Source organism: Equus quagga, chromosome 1 (assembly GCF_021613505.1).
Source record: "Equus quagga isolate Etosha38 chromosome 1, UCLA_HA_Equagga_1.0, whole genome shotgun sequence".
In the NCBI taxonomy this organism is placed as follows: Eukaryota; Metazoa; Chordata; class Mammalia; order Perissodactyla; family Equidae; genus Equus; species Equus quagga.
The window spans coordinates 180464633-180490872 of NC_060267.1; the positions used below are offsets into that span (position 1 = coordinate 180464633).

The window sequence follows — 26240 nt, forward strand, 5'->3', positions numbered from 1 at the left end:
ATGCGGCTCCTCCTGCCCCCCGTGGGCTTGATCGCTGCCGCCCTCACCATCTCTCCTGTCCGCTTTGACAGGTAAATGCCACCACCTGTGCTCCGGCTCTGGGTGGGAGGAGGACTGAGGAACAGTCCTGACAGTTCACACTTTGCATCTTTTGCATTCTCAAAGGGAGAAGGTGTTCTGAGTGAAGCCCCAGGATGAAGAACAAGCGAACATCATAAAGGACTTGGCCAAAACCAACAAGGTAAAGCATTCAGAGGGATATTTTATCTTTTCTCCCTGTTCTCTGAAAGCTGCTTCTCTTTTATTTTAGGTTTAATGTCCACGAAGCTATGAAAGACAAAGATAAGGGAAGGAGGGGGAGCTGCCTGGATAAGTCAGCCCATCACCAATACTTCCCCCTTTTTTGCTTTTTCCCAAGATTACCACTTCCGCTTTCCCTCTCAAAAGCTTTGCAAGAAATAGCCTTTTCTGGGTGACACTGTGACACAAGGGGCCATTCCTGGTGCTTTGCCGGCGCCATGCTGCTCGCTCCCACCCTCACCCTCACCGGTGGCACAATTTCTGTTAAAGTATTAACCAGTAACATGAAGGACCACCTGGCTGACAACAGCAAGATATGACCCTTCCAAGAGCAGGTCCATTTTAAAAGGAAACCCTTAAAGTTAGATCAGTCTTTCCAAATCCAACGGGCCGACGTGATCGTTTTATCATTTATGCAGCTGCTCCTACACAAAAGGCGCACTGTGCCACCTGACATATACCATTTCAAATTCGCTAAGAGATTCTCAATGTCAGTGTCATAATTTAACCCGTTTAAAACAGAAGAACTGAAGTTCAAAGACAGTAATTAAACGACCAAGATTACACATCAGACTCAAGCCCAGAAGTGAATCTGGGATTTACTAGAATCACGCACACCCTTGTCTCCACAGCGAATCAGTCAAAACTTCTGCCCACTCTACTTGCCAGATGTTGTCCAAATCGCTATTTTCCTCTCCCTGCCCCTGCCACTGCCAAGTTCGTGCTGCCCTACCTTCTCCTGGGAAGAGTTCAGTTGCCCCTTAACTGGCGCTCCGGGTTCTGCTCCTCCTTCCCACAAAGCCCAGTCCGCCCACACCCTGCCTGCTCCCTCTCAAACCTGATGGTTGTGTTCCTCCATTTGAAGCTTTTAATGAGAAGCAGCATCGTATGGAAAGAGCGTGGTCTTCAGAGGTTCCAATCCCAGCTCTGTGGCCTTAGGGAAGTTACTTAACCTTTCTGGGTCTCAATTTCCTCCTCCATCAAATGGTGATAATAATTATACCTACTTCTTAAGGTTATTATAAAGACTAAGCGAACTAATATTTGGGTAGCGCTTAGAAGCAGGCCTGGCCATAACAAACACTGTAGATGCACTTTCTGTCGGTGTTGGCGTGGCACTCAGAGCCCATGATTGGCCAGCCTGCCAGCCTCTGCAGTCTCCTGCTCCCCCACCCTCTTTCTCACCCCTTGAACAACAAAGACTCACCCACTTTGGCCCACACACCTTTTCTCATGAGGAATGTGCTTCCCTCTTGACTTGGCTAGCTCATACTTACTCTTCAAGACCCAACGCAGATGGTGTCTCTGGCAGGAGTCTTCTCTGTCCACCAATTCTCATCACCCTGTTTGGATTGCTTCTTGTGTGCTTAGAACACCCAGTGCTCGCCCCTGGCTTTGGTCAGCATGTTGGAAATGCATACATGCTCTGTCTCCCACACTCAACTTCTTGCTTCTCATGAGTCCTTTATTAGCCTCTACGACCACAGCACCCAGCTCTCATGAAAGTTCCCTGAGCCCTACACTCTTGCTCCACATGGCCCTGTTACAACAGAGAAATTGCTGTTGTGATGAGACGGCCCCGCCTAACTCGCCTTTAAATCACACTCATCTCTCTTACGTCCAATTCACACTGTAGCTTTTTGATCAAAATACACCAATAAATATTGGTTGGTTCATAGCAGCCTCATACTGGCACATAATCGATTGACCCAGAGGTAGAGAAAGATTCAACTACGAAGCAGCCAGGTAGACTTGGGCACGCCCACGAGCTTGGTGTGATGGGTGGAAATTGAGTACCTCCTTCGCACTTTCCAGGCTGGGGAGTGGTACTTCATTCGTTTTCATAGTTGAGTGTGAATTTTGAAGAACAACAAGCATTGGAATCTTCTCAAAGTTATTTTAATCTGAATGCTATCCTTCCGGGCTCATTCACCAAATTTCTGAAATTCTCAGCTAGAAGAAGAGAAAGAGAAGGGAATCAGCATTGCTAAATGCCTGAATGTCCCAGACCTCATACCCATTTCACAATCTTCATGACAGTCCCAATGGAGTCCTGTTAGCCCCATTTTTTAGGGGAGAGGACTGAAACTCTAAGAGTTTTAGTAATTTGCCCAAGGACATACTGCTAGAAAAATGACAAGGCTGGAGATTATGCCTTCTGTTAGACACAAGCCTTCCAGGAATTCCAGAGTTCACAGGACATCTGGTTTTGAGGCCTGACTCAGGCGGGGGTGGGGGGATATTTAATCTATATTCCCAATGAGAGACAGATGTTTTGGCTAACTCAATTCTGTAACAACCCCAATTAGCCCCAAGATGATGAAAACAAACAGATTAACCAAAAGCTGCTCATTCTTTTTGCATTTACGTATAGATATATAGATACTGTATACATTCATATAGAGATATATAGATACACATATTTAGATACTATGTCCTGAAAAACTCATCAGTACAAATGGTTTCTTTCCCACTCCCTAATATTCAGCAATTCGTAAATATATTTGCAAAAATCTCATAAGCTTATTAAGAGAAGGATCCATACCTTAGTCACATTGAACCCCAAATTCCTTTTGTGGCGTATGACGCAATCATTTCTTAATAAATATGTGTTGGATGAGCAAATAAACAATCGTGGCTAACACTGAACTCATCTCCGTAGCTTGACTTCTGGTATCCAGATGCCACCCACCACGTAGCTGCTAACATGACGGTGGATTTCCGAGTTGGTGAAAAGGAATCCCAAGCCATCCAGTCTGCCTTGGACCAAAATAAAATGCACTATAAGTAAGTCCTATGAAAATGTTCAAATGTGTTGGATACTTAAAGTTTGGGGAGTCTTGAAATTGCGAGGGAAGTACTACTTTTTAATTGGGCCAAAAAAACAAAAGCTCTATCTATGAGATAAAATTTACAGTTCCTTCCTGACAGACTCTTGAGGCCTGCTTATATTGGCCACTCAACTTCCATCTTCTGTTTGCTCTGATCTGCAAGAATGACAACTACCTACATCTGCCACCTCCAAACATCAGCCCCTAGTAAGGACAGAGTGCACGCGAGCAGGCACGGATGGCTAGCCACGCTGGTGACCACCAGCACCACATGCTTCTATTTGAATTCTCCGGATACATCAAAGGAGAATTCACCTTTAAGTCAGAGATATGGGAATGTAAAATATATAATAAATAAATAATTCTAATGGAAGAAATTCTTCCTCAGAGAAAGCAAAAGCAATGCAGTAGAATAAGACTTACATGCAAGAGGAGAGAATTCTGAATGACTGAAGATGCTGAAATGAATCATTGTGGCCTCATAGAGAAATAGGGGAAATTAGAATTTATTGAGCCCCGTCCATGGGCCATGCAAGTCTGGGCCCTGGGGCAGCGAGCAAGAAGGGAGCCCAGCGATGACTATCACAAATCAATGCATAATGTAGAAAACAAAATGTATTTTTACACTTTCAAACATTTAGCATTTGATGTACTGAAGGGTCCTGTGTTAACTCCCCAGCACTTGTCACCCCAGGCGTCCCCTTTATTGACACCCGTCCCGCTCAAAACACTGCTCAGCACTAGTGCTTTCTTTCCAACTTGCTACTTCATGCCTCTGCTACTAACTCAGTGCTGTAACTGAAAAGGCCTTCTTCTGCTGGTGGAGACCAAGATCCCATATGTCACACTGCAGAGCGGGGTTTACTGCTGCTCATCCTGACTTGATTGTATTTATGGTATTACTACAGCATCCTTAATATATATAAACTCTTACTGAAATTAAGCAAAGACACACCTAAGACAGAAGACAAACAACATTCTTGTTCATGGCTTAATGGCTTAAAAAGTAGCAGACTATTATTTGTGATGTTGTTGATCTCTGTCTTTGTTTTTACTGTGGTTTCAGGAGAGTTGTGAAGCAAACGTAGAAGTTAATAAATGGGGAGAACGTATTCAAGATTAATTTATACTGCATTTAGCCTGTTTTAATTAATGTATCGATTTGTGTTTTTCTGTGTTTTTATAAATTGCACCATTAAAATTAGAAATAGACACTTTATAAATGTACCTCCAAAATAGCGGAAATGAGTCAAACACTATGGACCCTGCTTATACTAAGGTTCAGGTGACGTCTTGATTCTTTCTTGTGAGAGAAACCGTCCCCCACTCTGTACACCCCCGAGACTGCGTCTCTTGATTCCCTTCACTGTCAGGCTTCCCAGATGTGTGCCTCGGTTATCACACTCTTCGCTTTTCTCGGTTAATGTAGGAAAAAAACCTGCCGGCACTCCTGTGATCAACCAATTCTTACTAAGTATCCAGCCCAAACTAAAATAAATTGTAGCTCGCCAATTTTGTATAATTTAGTTTGAACAGCAGGGTAAAAACAAAGCATTATGTTTTCCTGCATATCCTGGTAATGTAGACAAAAAGCTAGCTGTTTGAGATAAGAGTGGAGAGTGGAATAAGTCACTGTGACAGAAGACACCCAGGTAGGCGGCTGACATCCTTCTAGTCCATCACAAAGCTCCCGTCAGCCCTCTTTCCTCCTCGGTCCTCTCGGCCTCTGCCAGCCTGAAACGATTCTGACCCAAACAGAGGGCTGACTCCAGATCCTCACAATGGCATATCTTAGACGCCAAGATGCCTCCATGCTATCTACAGCAAGAACCAAAGTGTTCAACTACCTGTAAAAATTAGTTTTATCTAATTAGAACACGATTTCTAGAAATTGGTCCAAATTAACCACAGTTGTGGGAAAGCCACATAATTAGATAGTTACCTTCCTTGGAAATATAAATATGGAAAGTGATCTGTGCAGACAAGAACTATTCAAAATTTTGTCTCCAAGTACTAATTATATAGATAATTTTCTTTGCGTATTAATTACGTGTGTTGCTTGGTGTCAGTCAGCGAGAGAAGAGGTCTCTAAGAACAGAAACATCTGCTTGGACCCAGGCACCAGTGTGGATAAAGCCACAGCAGGAGGCTGGTTTGCTTAGACACCCTTCACTAGGCAGTGCATATAAACCACTATTTAGTTTAAAGCATCTGTGCGTGATATTCTTTTAATTTTCATAAAATTAAATTGCTAAGGCAGATTTGATTCTAAAGTAGTATGGTTGCTCCTTTTTATTTACACCTTTACAAAGTCATAAAAGGCCAAGCCCCAAAAGGAAATCATGTGGATATACTAACCAACCTGAACAGACTGCTGAGTAAATGTCTAAAGGAGAGCACGTCCATCCATTGGACCGAGCCTGAAGGGCCAGATGTCAGATCCAGATTCAGCAGATAAAACCCTAGTGCTTTTGCTAATATCTTAAATTTTAGATATTCATATCTTAGATACATTTTAGATTATCTTTTCTTTTATCAAAAGTTAAAATTAGAAAATAAAGAGGTGTTAATGAAAAGTAATTCAGAAAACAAATATTAATATAATAGTAAAACTCAAATGATACAATTGAGTAAAATCTTATTAAAATCCACATAAGATTATGTGGGAAATGGAAAAGAGATCCACACCAAACTGACACAGGATTCATCAACACTTCATATTAATGTCCAACGACCTAATAATGTTCAGTCAGACACATATTCATATTCCAAGGATATACATGGTCCTATCAAATAAGTATTTCAATGAAATAAGTCATTCTAATGTCTCAAACCATTTATTTTTCCTTCTGCTCCACATTTTTATATGTTACTTGCCCAAGAGTAAAACAGATATATTGACACCTGCTACAAACGTCAATGAGATGTTGGTCACGGTGGAAAGCAGAAGAGTGTGGTATGTAAGAATGTGGATTCTGGAGCGAAGCTGTCAGGGTCCGGTTCCATTTAAGCCATGCATTAGGTATTTTTAACATTGACAGTTTACTTAACTTCTCTCCACCTCATTTTCTTCCTCTTTAAAATGGTGTTTCGTAGGGGTTTCTTAAAGATTGACTGGGACCATAAATCACTCTTTGCCTGGTTCCTTCACTTCTGTTATTGCACGTGGAGGAAAGACCATTTATACATGCGCTTACATGAGCACACGCACACACACACATGCACACTGTGCAACAGGGGATCACTAGAGGCTACCACCAGATGCTCCCGTTCCCTCCTACTGAATAAATTAGTGCCTTAAAGTTTATTATCCAACCCAGAAGTATGCCCCAAAGGTTGAGAAATCCATGTCAGTAAGGGCCAAGTTTGATACACAGTAACCCAATTAGGGAGTTACTGGGGACAAATGAGATCTTTTGGAAACCTGAAATCATGCTTTTTGAGTGGCCCCTGTCCTGCTGGAATGTGGGCATGGAGACACGGGGTCCAGATCAGTGTATAAAGCACTATAACAATGACTCTGCTTCTCTGAAACATCCCTTCCGACCGCAGGTACACACACCAGAGGCTATAGCAGTCACACACCGTGGCCCACGGTATTCCGTTCCTTCTTTGTTACTCTCTAAAAGCAGCAGAGGGAGGGAGACTTGAAGCTGTCAAAATAAGACTCATCTTGCCTCTTCTCTGAACTTGTTTCCTGCTCCCTGACCTTGGGACGCAGGCTTCCAGGAGAGCTGATCAACCGCGCAAACTTTGCACAAGCCTCAGTAGACTAAGAAGACTATGGGTCTGATGGCAGCACCCGAGGATTTCACTCCTTGTGATGGAGGCGTTGTGCAATGGTTCACAGCTAGGACTCTGAAGTCAGACGTCTCTGGGTTCCAATGTCAACTTGTGTATTTTATCAGTTGCGTCAACTTTGGAAATCAACCCAACCCCTATAAAAATGGAGGTGATATGGTACCCAATTAATAGTGTTCACATGAAAATTAACTGATAAAATATAAATAATGTGCTGAGCAGAGTGCCCAGCACATAAGACTCAACAAACATTAGCCATTTACATCATTAAATCCTCAGTGATAATTGTTTACCCTTTCACCTAAATTTAGGAATTTTTTTTAACAAATTAAGCAAACTTGGAGTGCTAAAATAATATTCAAGAGAAAGTAATTTGGTTTCATCTGCTTAAGCCTGGCTGCTGGTTAGTGGAAGTGCTCATGAAAATAACATCTGGCCCTAGTTCTTAATTTCCAGCCTTAGGCTTAATTTCTAGTCCCTATCAGCAACAATCTGGCACCATTCTGATGTCCTCATGCAGCTGCACTTGTGGAAAGGTTGTATTTCAGCTGATACAATTTTCCTTTCCTATTATTATCGCAAGAGCTAAACTGATATGTGTAAGTCTAAAAATATTCTTAGATATGAGCTTCCTGTGACTAATTAATACTGCCTTATAGTAGGAATCAACCTCTGGAACCATAAAACTTCTCTTTTGTCTGGTTCCTCTACTTCTATTAACGCAGGTGGAGCAAAAGCCACGTGCCCTCTTTAGAGCTTAAAATATTGATGTCTGTAATGACCACTCAAAATATAATTTCCAACCTTCTCAGGCTTTGGGTGAGTTTTAGTGCAACATGCCCCAACTGATTCCAAAATTGTTGTCACAATTTTTTTTCTTAGAAATCCCAGATTTATCGCAAGTCAAAAGCCAAGCATACAATGAGTTAGATATAATGTGCATAATAATGTGCTTGTCAGTGCTGTTAATGGGAATCAATATTCATGAGCAGTACTCGGTCTCATGTGCTAAATAAACTCTAATTAGGAGTACACCTCGTTTATGTTCTGCCTCCAAACTCAGGTCAGTCAGTCAATCAGCAGGAAGAAACCGACAAGTAGAGTGGGTGCCACACTGTCACAGCTCATTATCATAAGAAATTGAAGGAATCAGTGTCGAACAGCTACATACCATCAAAGCCTGGTTTGAAGACACGTTCAGATGTGAAGCGGTTGTCAGTTTTGTGACTCATCTTCACTATTATCCTGAGGTTCACTGGGTGCCTATGGCACGCCAAGTACATCTCACGTTTCACTTCATTTCATCCTCACCACAATCCTGGCTGGCATGTTTAGTCCCATTGTAAAAATGAGTAAACTGAGGCTCGGAGAGATGGTTAACCCAGCAAAAATCACATTAAGTATTAAGTAGCCGAACTGGGGTTGGAACCCAAGAATGTCTGACCACAGAGCCTCTCCCCACTAGATCACTACTGCCCTAATTGACAGCATTTATGGAGGTGAAAGAGTGCAGGATCCTGTCCTACTAGAATGAAAAAGTAGGCAACATCTTCCTACATAGGACTCACTGCTGACAGAAGGAAAATACATATGTCTCATCAACAAAAGTAGACTAACGCCATGTTTTACATGAAGTCAACAGGAATTGAGATAATCCAAATAAGGAAATTGTTCAGATGAGTAGAACTTCAAAAAATTCCCTATTGTAAGTATTTCACTGAAGTACTTTCATCATAAGCCACAGTTCCTTACCCTGCAAAATAGAATATATTGAATACTGTTTACCTTCAGGATTATCATTATCAACATGAATTTTCATATGTGCTGTAAGAGAGTGATATCCTCAAGGGCTATTTAAGTTACCAGAATATGCTGGGTGATTTGGACTTACATCAAGGGACCTCTGACCCCAGGTGTGCTAAATCCTTCTCTCTGTGTCATTTCACTTTCCTTTTTTTGCCGTCAGCTCTCACCTACTGAGAGTAGGCTTGCTTCCTGTGAGTCATTTTCCCTATGTCCAGTGCATTCTTTCTAGGTTGGACAAGCTTTTTATAACTGTATTTAAAATAAGATGAACGAGGCTTTTTGTGAGAGTGTTTGTATATCTCCTATGGCTGTAACATAATATTTAACATATTAAAGGATCTAATAATACATTTTAATGCCACTGTACATGGATGGACAGTGGTGATTTGATCATATCAATAGATACTGTCATATTAATCTGAAAATGGCAATCAACATTATACTCATGGTGAAAGACAGGTTTTCTTGTTAAAACCAGAAAAAAAAAAGAACGCCCTCTTTCACCAGTATTATTTTCCATTGTTCAGAGAGTTTAGCCAATGCAATAAAGGAAAAAAAAGAAACAGTTATTGTAAAAAAAGTAGAAAATATAATTTTTTGCAGAAGAAATAACTACACAGAAAACCCAAAAGACATAAATATAAAATCCTTAGAAGTAAAAAGATAATTTTTAAACTAATAAAGTGGCTAATAGATAAGTGTAACCAAAGCAATATATTTTTTAATATATGAATAATAACCAGTTCAAATGTTTAGTGGAAAGAAAGCCACTCATAAGACTAATAAAAAAAATCTGAATAAACAAAATATACAAAATTTTACTGAGGAATCAAAAAGACAGCTATAGATGGTTCATTATTAACAAGACTCTTCTCAAATTTATACATAATTTAATAAAATTCTAATCAAAAGCCCATTTTATAATAATTTCTAAAATGATTCTGACAAAAACATTCATTAAAAACAGATGAAACTACTCAAAAAATTTGAAAGCAAGAATAGAGAGACACTTTGTGAAATGTTAAAATTCAATATTAAAACTATAATTAAATATTGTTTGGTTCTTACGCAAGAGTACGAAAACAGACTAATGGAGCACAATAGAAAATCCCAAAACAGACAAAGCATACAAAAGTATTTGTGTATACGATGACACATGGTATTTTTGAAACATAAATCTTGAAGTCAGGCAAGCCTGCATTCAAATTCCCAACCTGGCCCACACTAAACACATGGATGTCCAAGTGAAAGTGTCAGGCAGGCAGTTGGCTGTGGCAGCCACGGGAGAGGCAAGGAAGAGGAAGGGGAGAGGGAGGTTCAGGAGAGAGGCCAGATCTGGAGACACAAACATGCTACAGTCAGGTTGCCATGAGAGCCGTGGGACTCAAGGAGATGCCGAGACGACTCAGGAAGAGATGAAAATAGAGAAGAGGGTAGAGGCATAAGCTTCTGCTCCCCAACATTAGCTTCCCAGCAATTCTTCCTGCATCTTATTTCGCCCCCTCCAAACCAGCCTAACCATTTTCTAGCTCTGTAAACCATGGGCAAGCTATTCAAACACTTTGTGCCTCAGTTTTCTCATCTGTAAAATGAGGATAATAATCTCATGTGAAGATTCAACACGTTAATGTACACGAGGTGGTTAGAGCAATGACCAGTGCTAAGTGCGTGCTTACTATTACTGTTGTTACTCAACTTTCTCCCAGCTCTCAAAGTCTGAAATGATAAAGGATGTGCATAAGAATACACATTGTTGCCTGTGTTGTGTGTGTGTGAATGTGTGTGCACTTTGGAGAAAGATGGGGTGTGACGGTAGATCAGCGCTGCCCAGTAGCAGTATAATGCAAGCCACGTGTGTGATTTTAAATATTCTAGTGGCCACATCAGAAAAGTAAAAAGCAACAGGCAAAATTAATTTTAGCAATATATTTTATTGAACCCAGTATATTCATGCTGAAATATATTTCCACATGTAATGAATATAAAACTTATTAGTGAGATATTTTACATAATTTCTTATTCTAAGTCTTCGAAATTCAGTGTATGGTTTACACGTACAGCAATCTCTGCTTTTGGACAAGCCCTATTTTAAGTGCTCTAGGGCCATATGTGGCTAGAGACTGCCATGGGATAGCACAGCTCTAAATAAATGGGAAATCTGAAGCCAGACACATGACACATCTAAAAGAGATGGCTAGAGAATAATGAAGAAACAGGGCCAACTTGATCTGAGAGACGAATGAAGAGAACATTTCTGCAAGTGAAAAATAACTGTGATTTTCTTTCTCAGTAAGTGTGTATTTTATCAATCCCCTGTCAAACAGAATCTTGATTCATGATCTACAAGAAGAGGTTGATAAGCAGTTTGATGTTAAAGAAGATATCCCAGGCAGGCACAGCTATGCAAAATACAATACCTGGGACAAGGTACAGTACAAAATGCCTGTGCTTCAAAACAAGAGTGATCCTCAACATTTGTTGTCATTTAGTTTTCTTTTATTCTAATTCCTCGAATTGGTTTTGCTCTTAAGATTGTTGCTTAGACTGAAAAAATGGTGCATAAGCGTCCTGAAATGGTTTCTCATATTAAAATTGGAACTACTGCTGAAGATAACCCACTATATGTTCTCAAGGTAAAAATAATTCAAGAACTACTGATTCTTATTATTGTTGAAAAACATGAATTGAAAAGCTACTTTGTGACACATCTAGCTAATTTTGAGACAATAAAAAGTCTTAGTTTTTGAAGGACATTTAAGCTCTAGACATCCACTCAAGAATAGAAGTGACGGGTGGTTTTAGGTAGAACCAAGACAGTCCCTGAATAAACAATGTTAGACACAGAGGACACATGCAGACAAATATCTTATCCTGTATCCTTATTACAAGAGTTTATGATGTCCCTGGGGTATAAAACAGGTTCCATCCATTCAATTCAGTGAAACTGATGACTAAAATGTCATGAAGAAAAGATAAACTTAAGAATCCTAGAATTGTAAGTGAGGCATTTAACCTCGTGTTGATGGGGGATTCCCTTCTCTAACGGAGCTGACAATTGTCATTCAGCTGCTGCTGGGTTTTTGTACATCCGAAGCCACTGCTCCCTGAAGCAGCCCCTTCGTAACCCAGAAGCCCTTCCTTCCCCTGAACTCCCATCCATTCCTTCCGTCCAACCCCCCAAAATGAACCTAAATTCTCTCCAAAATGACAGCCCTTCAAATATTCCGCCACTATTCCTCCTCCCCACTGCAAACACAACTACAAACTAAATATCCAGGCTGACCATCTCCAGTTTATGAAGCCAGAAAACCAAAAGGAAATGACAGAAGCAGAAGCAATATTATAAACTATTTCTCAGACCAGTGGATGTTAGCAACAAGAAAAAAATGGATTGTGATTTTTTTAAAAAACCCTATAAAGCAACTCTGTACTGGAAAAAATGTTTGAAAAATATACTATGTAATAGATGATGAATTATGTATAGACATTTAAGGATATGTGCCCTGGTCTTCCCTGAGAATAATACATGCTTGCACAGTTCCTCATTCCACAGGAGACAGGGGAAAGCGCTGCTTTGAGAATGTGAATGAGTTATTGGACAACAAAGGATCAGTGTGTGAGATCATGCAAAATAATATCTCAACTTTATTTTTAAATAGATTGGGAAAAAGGATGAAAGAAGGAAGGCTATTTTTATGGATTGTGGCATTCATGCACGAGAATGGATCTCCCCAGCCTTCTGCCAGTGGTCTGTCTATCAGGTAAGTGAATCGGAACACTCTCACAATTCTCCTTTGATTGTCAAGTCTCCAGCACTTCGCTGAGTGGCAACACCCCTTTCCAAACCAGTGCAGCTCCACTTAACTAGAAGAGTCCACATTTGGTGCTGTCAGGAAATAAATGCTCTGGATTTTACTCATCGTTGCAGTTTTTATAAAATTGACACCTTCCTTCAAACTTCTTGAACTCCAGCTGACAGTTTATAAAACTAAAAGAAAATGTTTGGGTTATAATTTGAGAGTTTTCCCTATAGTTAAGTATAGAAAATCTGAAACCACCTTAATATGACAACCTACAAACGTGGCCTTTCTTCAGTGCGCTCAAAGCCCAGAACTTTAGTTCCTATTTAGAGATTTCATTGGCCACATATGCACTTGGAATTTTCATATTTAAATTTCATTTCCAAATGAAAATTAACTCACTTTTTTTAAAAAAGTAAATCCAATTTATAACTTTACTATTCTTCTCATTCTATTTCTATTGTATTCTGACTCCTACTATCTTTTAACTTTCTCTCTCTGCAGCTTTTGTATACAACATGCTGATGGAATACGTGTGACAGTGGCTTTCTGGGCATGGGTACTTTCACTAGGAACGAATCTGCCAGTAGAACTGTCTTATCCTTGTGGTTGTTTTAGCTGTTCCAGCTGAGGCCCAAGAGTTCCCCTTATTCAACCCATAAAGGAACACCCATCGTGGGGCTATGTGAAATCTCTTGGCTCCAGTACACATACGTCTGGAAGAGATTTCCAAGAATGATGAGAGAGATGTTAGGTAACCACATTAAGTCCAGATAACTAGAGAAATTTTAGCTAGATGTGAGAAAAAATGTGGATCAGTCAATTTCTAAATGGTTTGAGTTTCTTAGTAACAAAGCATATTTTGTTTAATCCTATTTATAAGTAATGTATTAATCCTCTCCAATATTAACATATTCCTATGCTTACAGACTCAATCTATATTTACCTAAGGAATGTGAAGGAAAGAATCCATTAAAAACAACTTGTACTGCTAATTTTTCATGTGGCCTCCATTTTTCTATGAAACATATCTTGCATGCTACATTTGGAATGCCACAAATCTCATTAATTAAATGATCCTTTAAAGAACGTTCAGTTAAATTAATTTCACTAGTCTGAATAAGTGTCATTTTTTTCTGTTATCCATATAGGTCACTTATTTTCATGCAGTTTAAGGGAAATACGTTTGAAATCATGTGACCTTGGGCAAATGACTTACAGAGTGGTAGTTATTACTATTGTAACCACAGCTTTCCACATGGTAGCTAAACTTTATACTAATAGCTTAATTTTTTTCCTACCCCTACAGGCAACCAAAACTTATGGAAAAAACAAAATTATGACCAAACTCTTGGACCGAATGAATTTTTATGTTCTTCCCATGTTCAACGTTGATGGATATATTTGGTCATGGACACAGATACTGCTCTGTAGTCTCTTGTTTGCATCTAGATAATATATTGTTTACTGACTTTAATGCACACTGATTGTTATACCTTAAGTTTAAGGTTTGGGTAACCAGTTGGTCCAATACAGAAAAGTATATTTCAGACTAAGGCAAGCATGATTTCCTGGTTGCATAGATGTCCTTGAAATAATATGAAATTTTTGCTGCGGAAGCTAGTAATGTGGAAAAATAATTATAAAGGAAATTTATGTTATATGATATAGCAGAAGCATATTCTAACTAAGAATAAAAGCCATTTAAAGACATTACAAACACATTGACCTCAAAGCAAAAGTCATTGTATTCCATCAAGATGGGACAGAATTTGAGGTGGAATAATTGCATCAAAAAATAAATACAGTCATCCCTCAGTATCCACAGGACATTGGTTCCAGGTCCCCCAAGGATACCAAAGTCCTCAAATGTTCAAGTCTCTTATGTAAAATGGTTTAGTATCTGCATATAACCTACACACATCCTCCCGTATACTTTGTCTTCTCTAGATTACTTATAATACCTAATACAATGTAAATGCTGTGTAAATAGCTGTTATACTGCACTGTTTAGGGAATAATGACAAGGAAAAAAGTCTGTACGTGTTCAGTACAGATGCAACCATCGCAGGCCTTTCGATCTGCAGTTGGTTGAATCAGCGGAACTCTGGGATACAGAGGGCCAACTGAAAAGAGTGACACAGACATCTGTCTGTCTGTCTTTAACAGGATGCTTTATGGTCCTGCTCTTGCTAAATAAGATTAATACTGCACTTTCAGATGGATACTATCACATCAAGTTCTTTTCTGAAAATTATGCCCCAACAGTTACAATTTGACCTGTATTATATCTGAATCTATAAATAGTGAAAGATGTAATGAAGTTATAATTTAAATTATAGGTAATTTCAGAACATCGTTGATCATTATCTAATACTGAGAACTAATCAACAGTTTTTAAAACTAACTGAATTATTTTGTCAAAGCCTTAGAATATTAATATAAAAAGGAATATTTCTGAAAATATTACAAGTTGTAAGAAAACAATATATTTTTCTTCATAATAAAGGGCCTCAGGTTAACTAGATAGATTTCAAATAAAGCTGTAGACACTGCAAAGAGGATATGAAATGATCAAATTGAAAAACGCAAACTGATCTGGTGTAAACGCTTCCATCATTCAGTCCTGCAGAACCGCATGTGGAGAAAAAATCGTTCCAAGAACCAGGACTCCCAATGCATCGGCACTGACCTCAACAGGAACTTTGATGTCTCATGGAACTGTGAGTAGCTGACTTGATCTCAAGGAAAATAGCTAAAAAGAGTGTTTAGACACCAAATTTATTTAAACCACCTACTTATTTCAGTAAAGATAGGTATTAATTTTCCAATCTAAAAAATGAAAGATGATCATCACTATCGCAGAAGTATTATGAATGTTTCGTTGTATGGGAGGAAGTAGGTAGCGGGGTTGTATATCAAACCATCTTTTATTTAATATATCTAGCTTGCTAAATCAGGCACAATCCAGATGCACAATAATTCAGATAATCTGAAGAGAGGTCTCAGGTCCCTCCTCTTCCTGGCCTGATAAAAGTTGAGAAATACCAGTGGTTAAAACCAGCATACACCAGTTCTTCAGATGTTTAGTGAAAAGAAACATCTGGGGCAAAGCAAGTGAAAAGCTTTCATGGAAAGGCAGTGAAAGCAGAGGCCTGCTTCCTCAGACGGCACTACAGTTGCTACACAAATAGGACTTTATCATTACGTGCATTCAAGGAGAAATTACCACTGCTCCATTCATAAATTTTTCCTTTAAATAATTTTGTTGAAAATGCCACCTCGGCCTTTAATTCTAGTCTACCATGATGACTGTGATAATAGCAGCTGTGCCTAATTGAGAGCCGCCTGCTGAAATAGGTTGAAGAAACTCAGGCTCAAAGAAGGTAATCTGCACCAGTCTCCAGAGAGTTACAGCCTGGGTTGAATTGGAACTGGGTTCTTTCTGGCTCCAGGTCTGTGGCTGCCTCTAATGTATCATTCCTGCGACCCTGGGAAACGGGGGCGGGGTGGGGGGGTGGGGGGGACAAACAAGGTTAAAATATTCCAGTGGGCTGGGTCTGTTACACTCTGAGTTGTCTGTACAAAGTTAATCTGCTGAGACTGTGACACCAGAGACATTGAGACAGCGCTGCAAACCTGAGACTAAAATGTTTGAAACATTTTGTGAATCTCCGTGGGAAGAGGTGGGGCTGTACTGATGAGGAGCAGATTGTGATCTCATCCATCCATGTCCTCTGCAGCTCCTCCTAACACCAAGGACCCACGTGCAGATACCTATCGGGGCCCTGCACCAGAGTCCGAGAGAGAAACCAAAGCTGCCACTGACTTCATCCGATGCCACCTGAAATCAATCGAGGCCTACATCACATTCCATTCCTACTCCCAGATGCTACTGTTTCCCTTTGGATATATGTCAGAACTGCCACCTAACCATGAGGACCTGGTATGTAGAGAAATGTCTATGATTTATGCATTGACACCACCATTGGCTTTCAGTCTGCTCTTACACAGCAACTAAACTTATTAAGAAAAAAATTATTTCTTGGTTATATACACTATACATATAGACTAAAAAAAGTCTTCATTTAGAGTACAAATATCTTAGTGACTCTATTCCATTAAAGTTCATTACAACAGCACAAAACACTAATGTGTATTAAAGGTCATGAAATGCCACTCTGGAAGAGAAACTCTGATTTAAAGAGGAGTCAACCACCTTTCTTCCCTTGGCATGCTAAAATCAGTTGTGGAGAAAGTCCTATGGCAATGTGGAGCCAATAAAGACAGAGAGGAGGAACATGAGAGAAACTGACTTTCAAAGAGACAAATATCTGAAGCCAAAAAAGTCTGAGAAGAAGAAGAGAGAATATGTTTTTTAGAAGGAAATACATAAGGAATGAAGGGAGGGAGGAGGGATGGAGAAAGGAAGGGAGACAAGAAAAAAAGAAAGAGTGGAAATACAAAATGAGATACAACCATGTACGTAACTGATTTCACACTTAGAAGTTTTCACAATGACAGTATATCTTACTGAAAGTAAATTTGTAATTTAATCACTCATTTTATTTTGATCTTCAAATGCCAAATAACCAGGAAAATTGACTTTTTTAAATCTCCAGTACAGTAACGGCATTTACATAGTATCCTATTATTGCACTCCAACTTCCCTTTCTCTCCAGGTCAAAGTTGCAAAGATTGGCACCAATGTTCTATCAACTCGATATGAAACCCACTACATCTATGGCACAATAGCATCAACAATTTGTAAGTTTTTCCTGTTATTTACTACGTCGTTTTCCCTAATTCTTTTTTATAGAATTTGTAAATTAGGATTAAAACATCTGGAATTGCTAATTTAAACTTCAGTTTTAACAGGTAATTCTGAATTATATGTGAATCTAAGGGAAAGATTCCACACTTTTGGGAGATAAGACTTTTCTAGAAACAAATTATAATGAACTTTTACAAGGTTAGAACGAGGTCAACAGAAGTTATTAAGTGAAGACAACTTCCCAGTTTAATTCATCTCCCTTCCTGTTCCTCCCCACCACCTCCACCACCTCCACCATGTTATCCTCACAGGAACTAACGAGAACTAGTTGGGGTGAAGTTGATAAATTTCTTTTAAACCATTTAACTTTAATTGGACTCTTTCTTCTTTGGCCTTGTCCCCATGCAAGCATAGTCTTTTCCCAAGCTCCTGGTGGGAAAATGGATAGGCCAACAGCTTCAGCCAGTTGGATCCTGTAAAACCAGTTTCCTGTCCTTCCCCCAGCCCCTTCCTATTGTATTCAGCTGAAACCTACTTGGTGGCTCAAGAAAGGAGGTCATGAGGTTCTGGTTCTCTTGCTTTTGTTGTAGTGTCTCAGCACCGCTTCTCACTCTCCACTATTTTTAGACTTTGTTTTTGTGTGTTTTGAATTATTGACTTAGATTTCTTACATGTCATGCACTGTGCTTTGCCCTTGATTTTCACAACCTCAGTTAATCCTCACAACCCCATAGGAGGTGGGCAGTAGTTGTAGCTACAAGTACAGAGCTGGAATTCAGTCCCAGGTTGTAACAAAGGGAAAGCCCCATCATCTCAGCTACCGTGCGTACTGCTTTCTCATTTGGTTTTTGTGGTTAAAATAACCAGGCTTTTCTATTTTCAAGCAATGAAAAGAAATTCCTTTGGTTTTCACCAATCAAAGACCATTAATTCAGACGGGGGAAATGAGATCATTTCTGCTCTTGTAACAGGATCCCACTGATCTTAGTTTGGAAATACTTTAATAAAAATCACCTTTTCTCCAAACCATTTCCAAGCTTAAGTTCTTAGGCCCAAACTTTATAGAAAATTCCCAATGAAACTGCTTACAAAACCTTAACTTCCTAACAAAATTGAATTTCTCAAAAGCAAAGATTACACTTCCAATCTTCTCTCAGACCACATAATATCTGGCACAGTGCAGGGCACGGAACAGCAGCAGAATTAATTCCCATAAACTTGGTCAATGAAAATGGCGCCCTGACTTAGCCGAAAGTAGTGAATGTGCATTGAAACCACAACAAGACTAGGCTTGATTTAGCCTGCATCACTTTTGAGAGCCATGATATCCAATATTTTTAACATGAAGACTGCTGTTTAACTTTTAAACATTTCCTGGACAACCCCCCCACCACCACCAAACACACATACTTATTTCCATTATACTTTTAGAACTTGTGGATTGAAAAAATAAATACGTACACGCGAATCTATGGTTTCCTTGCAATAACTCTACCTGGCCACACCTTGGAAACCACTTCCCTAACCAAAGCAAAAAACTATAAACTTGGAACTAAAAGTCTACACCCTCAACCACTGCTCTTTGAATTTGAAAATGGCATCATCACATACAGCTTCTAGAGCCTACTTACTGGAGGCTCTTTTGGTGGAATTGGAAAAATGACTTAAAAAAACAGACAAGTTCCATTCCTACAGAACCTTCATCAGCAATCACCTATCGACCGGTCACTAAAGGGCTGAAGAGAAAGTACAGTGACACAGCCAATCACCAGCATCCAAATAGATCTTGCTGTGACATAGCCGTGCCACGGGTTCATTACATGTCCAAGTGGATGACAGGATTTCAAAACAGATGATGTCTGTGAGTGGCCAAAATTGAGCAAAATAAAGAACAAGAGGACAGACTAGAACACCAGTTTAAAATGGCAGCATACTTGGTGGATACTGAGAAATAGCAGGGATGCTGAAAAAGAGCAAGTCTTACATCAGAAGCAGAAAAGACACATAGATATCCTTGACAGCAAAGAACAAAGGATTCCCAACAGGAACAAATTTTGCAAATGGCAACTAGAACATCAAAGGATTATTACTCTCACACTTTCCACATATAATTTCAATGTATGTTTGCATATATATATGCAAATTCTGAGCATACTAGAGCTATGCCTGGCATTGCATCACAGTCATTTAATGAGCAAGCATTTATGGAGCGCCTACCTAATAATCCAGCACTTTAGAGCTTTGAGAGAGAGGTGAGAGGAGTTAGCACACAATAACTGCTCCCAAGGGGTTACATTCTAACTGGGAGGAACAGAGAACCAAGGTACCATAGCTCCATGCCATCATGTGTCACTTTCAAAAAGGGAGGATAGGGTGGACAGGAATTACTACTCTGCACAACTGTGTAGCAGTATTTTAAACTTTTTTTATTATGTTCAAAGTTTTTTTAAGGAATTCCGATTTAGAAAGAATTGCCTCTTCTATACAGGGCTACAGCAGCTTGACAGACATTCAAAGTTTTTAGGAGTGACTGCTTCAATAAAGCGTCTGATTAAATGTTAATCAAACACCCATGAGAAGCAGGGGCTTGCAAAGTGGTTGACTTGGTAAGAACAGAAAATAAGGGCATCCCACGATTATAGTTTAATCATTCCAATATCCTGATTGTCACTTAACAAGTCCCAGAGTTTGGGAAAGCATCTAGCATTTGCCAGTATTTTTCTCTCTTTGATTTGATGGAGACAGAAGAAAAGAACCGAGGGAGCATTTTTAAAACCCAAATTGTGGAGAGATCTCCGACCTCCAGAAAAAAATAAATATGTTTGCAATTTGAACCTACAAAGCAAATATAGCAAGTAAGTTAAAGTCATAAAATTTGAAACCAGGAGGAAACCTAGGAGATGATCTCATTCGTGGTTCCCAAGCCTGGCTCCATTAGACGCATCTGAGGCAGTTTTAACACACGCAGGCGATAAGGCCCCCCACCAGAGAGTCTGATTTCATCAGTCTGCGGTGGGGCCCAGGAATCTGCATTTTTTTAAAGTACCCAAAGTGATTCTGAGATGAAACTAAGGTTGAGAACCACTGCCCTAAGCTAAATCCCTCATTTATAGACTGTAAAATGGAGAAACAGAAGAATTATATCACTTTGGGGCAGAAGAGGAACAAAAATCAGCCTTCCAGACCAGAGTCAAATGCTACACCAACTACTGTGCCACAAAGCAACGATATCGGGTGGCACAAAAATGGATGTTAAAAGATTGTGAATGTTTACATTTGCATATTGACAGTATAACCAATCCTTTACCATCTTAGAAATAACTGAACATAGTACCTAGTTAGCAAGAAGAGCTCATTGAATTGATGGGAACCAGACAGCTTGCATCGTTCGTATCACCAATCTGTAAGTCACACCATTAATTAAACAGTTACCTTCAAAGTGCCTTTCTTCTTGCTTTCCCCACCCACCAAAATTTCTAGATCAGCTCCTGTTTCTCAACCCCGTACTGTTTTCCACGCTGTACCACTGTACATTTTGAAGAGGATAAAATCCAGACCCGAATTTGTAGCTCACAACACCCAATACATATCTACTAAGAGACACTCAAGCTGAGATTATATTAAGGGGCAACAGAAGTGCAGAGAAAATACTTCAACTCAGGCCCGTGTATCTCCAGCTTCAGCTCTTGCTTCAAATAGAATTTTCATCTAGAGTTGATATAAAAGTGCAGGTTATTATGTTTAATGCACGTCAATAATACTTTTTATTAAAAAACACACATTAAATCACCAGTGTCACTGTATGTGGATTCCTTTGGGCTGAAACTAGATTCCTAGTTTGGCTCAGTTTTATTTTGACTTGTTTTGATTGTATTACAGCAAATTCTTTGCACCTAACGTGCCTCAAAAAGAGTAGACAAAAAATTTGTTGATGTTGATATATTAAGAAAATGTCGACAAAAACTTGTCTTGTAGAACTCAGTGAAGACTTTTTATTGGGAGGACTATAGATTGACATGTGGTACGTAGTGCTTCATAGCACACACTCTGAAGACATGCAGCCTGGGTTTCACCCTGACTCAACCACTTCCTAGCTACTGTCTTTGAGCAAATTGCTTAATCTCTCTGTGCCTAAGTTTCCTCTTCTGTGAAACAGCAGTTGGTATTGGAATCATAAGGCTGTGACAGGAATTACTGAAATGAATTAACACACATAAAGCACTTCAAAGGGTGCCTGGTATTTAGCAAGTGATGGTTATTATATTTTATAAATATATACACATATTTTAGTGGGTACAGATGGAGATAAATAAAAGGCTAAGTAGCATGTTCAACAAATTAAATTCTATAATAATGCATTCTTACAAGTAAAAAGTTTTTTATGCCTTAATATAGTTTTTGTTTGCAAATTTAAGGTTTCGAAGATACAAAAAAATGGTGTCGTAAAAGAAAATATATTACACTCAATAACATCTCACAATTAATGAAAAGTCATCAATCACATATATTCTCAATCACCACTACCGATCTTAATGAGAAATTTCAAATAAATTTGTCAAAACGGAGTAGCCATACTCTAAGTCTTTGAAATCACAATAGTTTACTAACTGAAAATGGAGAGCTGGTGCAGCTAGAAACTGGCCAGGTTTATTAAAATGTCTAGCACACTCTAAATCACCATGCAACACACAATTCCTATTTACTCTACCTCCAGTACTACTAAACTCTTACCTTTATGTGCTTTTTTCCTAATGAACTTAAACCTCACTTTAGCTAAAAATGGCAGCCTTCTTGATCACTAAGCCAGTACAGTTATTTCAGCTCACATGCTCCACAAACTCCCTGCAACACAGGACCCTGTGGACATCGTTTCTTCTTGCCATTGCTTTGGCTTCCAGGACAGCGAACCCTCCTCATTTGTCTCCTCCTTTTCTACACTGTCTCAGCCGACTGCCTCTAAAAGTAGACATTTTCAAAAAGAAAAAATAGTGTGATATGCAGATACTTCACAAAGTCCTCTCTTCAAGCCCCTCCTCTTCCTTCGGGCTCTTTCCTAATCTGGGAAGTGCTCTCTACCCTCACAGGCTGGAGTCCACGCTTGCCACCTAGAGGCACCAGGTGGCCCAGTGGGGAAATCACCTTTGGCCCATGCAGCAGTTACCCGCAGAGAGCAGTGGGAGCCCAGCAGCACTAGGGGAACCCACCAGACCAAAATAGCAATGCAAAGGCTCTGAAAGCTATATTTGTCATTGGAACCACAAGTCACAAAAGAAGCCCAGGCCTGCACGCTAAACCTCAACAGGATGACTGCCTGCTGAAACAGATTTCAGCTAAGATTTAAGGTTTAACATAATAGCCAAAATGTCCAGGATATAATCAAGTCACTTATACCAAAAATGAGAAAAATCACAGCTTGAATGAGAAAAGACAATCAAGAGATGCCAACACTGAGATAATTTAGATGTTGGAATTATCTGACAAGAATTTCAAAGTCACCATCATAAAAATGCTTCAACAAGCAATTACAGGTAGCCTTGAAACAAATGAAAATATAGAAAATCTCAGCAAATAAAGGTAAGATATAAAAAAGAATAAATGGAAACTATAGAACTGAAAAATACAATAACATATTTTTTAAAACTCACTGGAGGGGCTCAACAGCAGATGAGTATGATGGAGGGAAGAATCAGAGAACTGGAAGGTGAATAGAATTCACCCAATCTGAAGAGAGAAAACAAACTGAAAACAGATGAGCAAAGCCTCAGGGATGTGTGGCATAATAACAAAAGATCCAAAATTCAAGTCATCAAAGTCCCAGGAGGAGAAGAGAAAGAGAGTAGGGCTGGAGAAAAGGATTTGAAGAAATAGAGACTGAAGTTTCCTAAAGACATAAACCAATGTATGCAAGGAGCTACGCGAAACCCAAACAGGATAAAGTCAAACTCATGTGGAGCCACACAATTAAAGTTCTGGAAACTAGAGACAACGAAAAAACTCTTGAAGGTAACCAGAGAGAAACAATCTAGAAGGAAAATACAATTCAAGTGACAGCACATTTCTCATCTGAAACCATGGAAGGCCAAAAGGAAGAGACAAGATTTTTCAAGGGCTAAAAGAAAAGAACTATCAACTCTAAATTCTATATTTGGCAAAAATATCCTTCGAAAATAAAGAGGAAATAAAAACAGTCTCAGACACAGGAAAGCTAAGAGAATCTGTCACCTGCAGACGTACCCTTTAAAAATGGCTAAAGGAAGATCTCCAAATAAGAAAGAAATGAAAACAGAAAGCCGTTTGAAACTATAGAAAGGAAGGAAGAGTGATGGATTAGGTTATAAATGAATGAATAGATAGGGTAACTAGACTTTCCCCTTATGATGGTTGAATCAAAAATTATAACTCCATCTGTTGTGATGTTCAACGTATATAGAGAAGTACTCAAGACAACTGTATTTAAGAAGTAGGAAGAGAAAAAGAACCTAAGTACAAGTAAGGTTTCTCTCTCTCACTTGATAAAACGTTGATGCCAGGAGACTAATAAGTTACGTATGTATATTGTAATACCTGGAGCAACTACTAAGAAAAGTATTCAAAGAGATATACTCAAAAACATTATCATAAATAAATCAAAATAGAATCCTAAAAATGTTTATGTACCAAGAAGATGGCAACAAAAGAGAAATAGAGGAATAAAAAACAGAGGGAACAAACAAAAATCACATAATAAGATGGCAGATTTAACTCATATCAATAATTTATCTGTGTGTTATTTAAAAGATAGAGATTGGCAGAGTAGATTGAAAATTATGACTCAACAATGCACTGCAAAAAACTCACTTCAATTATGACACAGGTTGAAATTGAAAGGCTGGGAAAAGATACACCGTGCAAATATTAATCAAAAGAGGAGTGCCCGTATTAAATATGAGATAAAATAAATTTCGGAGCAAACAAAGAGGGACGTTAATAATGATAAAAGGATCAGTCCACCAAGAGGACATAATGAGCCTGAGAGTGTGCAAGCCAATTTCACCTATGATGCTCCTGCCAATAATTTCAAAATCTGTTTTCCCAAGCTCTGTCCTGAATGTCTGATCGATGCTAAACATATCCTTTGTCTTCCTTCCTTCACCCTCTCTTTTCCCTATCACTACGCTCTCCGAGTTCCTGTTTCTGTTAATAATATGTGGATTGCTTTTAGCCACCCAGATTGAAATCTCAATCATTTTTATCAAATTCTGTGACTCTTCCACTCCAGCGTTTCTTCCGTAGAGCCCTCAATTCTATTCCCAGTGTGGTGACTCTACACTAGTTCAGGCTTTCATTCCACAATACCTCCTAACTGGTCTCTACTCTTTCCAGTCCAGATTAACCATCCTAAGTCCAGCACTGAAATGGCTATCATTGCCTCCCAAACAAAACACCTTGTCCTGATTTATCAGGTTTTCTGAGCTTTGCCCACAAACTCTCACTGATCCATTTATTCCCATACAACTGGATCTTACTGGACCCTAAAAATGCCTCCATGCTTTTCCATCCTTTTGTAGTTCATTGGCCATCCATCTCTACTGGAAAAATACTAGCCTTTTTTCAAGGCTCTCCTCAGATACCACCTCCATTATGAAGGTGGTATTTGGGCAAGTGCTGAGCATAAAATGCCATCCTCCTCACCAAGCATAATCTCTTTTTTCCTTTAAATATTCATGAGATATTGTACCTTTCCTATCGTACCTATATGTTCTGCCCAACTCTATTGATTTGCCTCTTTGACTTCTCTCCGCTAAATTGTAAGTTCCAAAAGACACCAATAGCATCTTCTTCATCTTTGTACCCTGCACCACCCACCCTCCACAGTGCCAAATAAAGTACACTGTGAATATTAAAGGTTTAATAAATATTTGTCAAATAATTTAAGAGCCAACCCTATCTCTTTCCACCAAAATATTCCTTCTCTCTTTCTTCATCACAGCTTTGAATTCTTACCTTACAAACCTAACATGTTAATATCAGTTAAACTCATTACTTATCCTAGAACATAAATGATTTCATGTACAGAAAAATCATTTTTTATTATGTAAAGCAAAATATACATAAATGCATTTATAGTATTTATAAGCACTGTATAAACATTATGTGTATATGACTTCTAGATGTGTGTTTCTATTTTCTATCTTTTTACCAAATAATAACATTGCTAGTAAAATTTCATAAAAATCAACATGGAAAAGTTGGATTAGGGGACTAAATACATCCTTGAAATAACTGATTTAATAACTTTATTGATCTTTTAACTATAAAATAGTTTAACCTAGCAACTTGACTAGAAAGAGATCTGAACTATTAGAAAGGATGTAATTTTGCATAGCTTGTGTGCGTGGTTTTCCTAGGTAGGTTTTCAGTGACTGTTGACCCCTCTTCAGTTGGTTTTCTCAGCTGCTTGCACTTGCTCAGACCATCTGCAACAACGTGTGCCCAGGAAAAAAACTCAATTTAGGGTACTGACCCAAGCAAAAAGTAAGGTTGAATATGCAGCACATTTTTAAAATGTTTGGTGGATTCCAAAGCCAAGATTATTTTTTATTCAACACTCTATACTATGCAGACCACTACTCCCATTCATTACTGCAATTAACTGTACACATAATTGTTTTTATTGCTAATTTTACACCAGTGAATTTCCATTTCAAGAAAAATGTTAGCATTTGTTTCTAATTAAATATTTACTGCTTATGTTTTACAGACCCGACATCAGGCTCTTCTCTAGACTGGGCTTACATCCTGGGCATCAAACACACATTTGCCTTTGAGCTCCGAGAGAAAGGCAAATTTGGTTTTCTCCTTGCAGAATCTCGGATAAAGTCAACGTGTAAAGAGACCATGCTAGCTGTCAAATTTATTGCCAAGTATATCCTCAAGCACACTTCCTAA

At 38.9% G+C, this 26240-nt stretch overlaps 1 protein-coding gene across 1 annotated transcript; it reads left to right on the forward strand.

Moving 5' to 3' along the window:
* CPA3 (carboxypeptidase A3) lies at window positions 1-26240 on the forward strand. The gene is given in 11 exon segments (XM_046641534.1): window positions 1-71; window positions 166-241; window positions 2963-3087; window positions 11063-11165; window positions 11270-11371; window positions 12398-12499; window positions 13848-13968; window positions 15163-15261; window positions 16282-16484; window positions 17221-17305; window positions 26053-26240. Coding segments are annotated over 11 exon segments (1275 nt in total).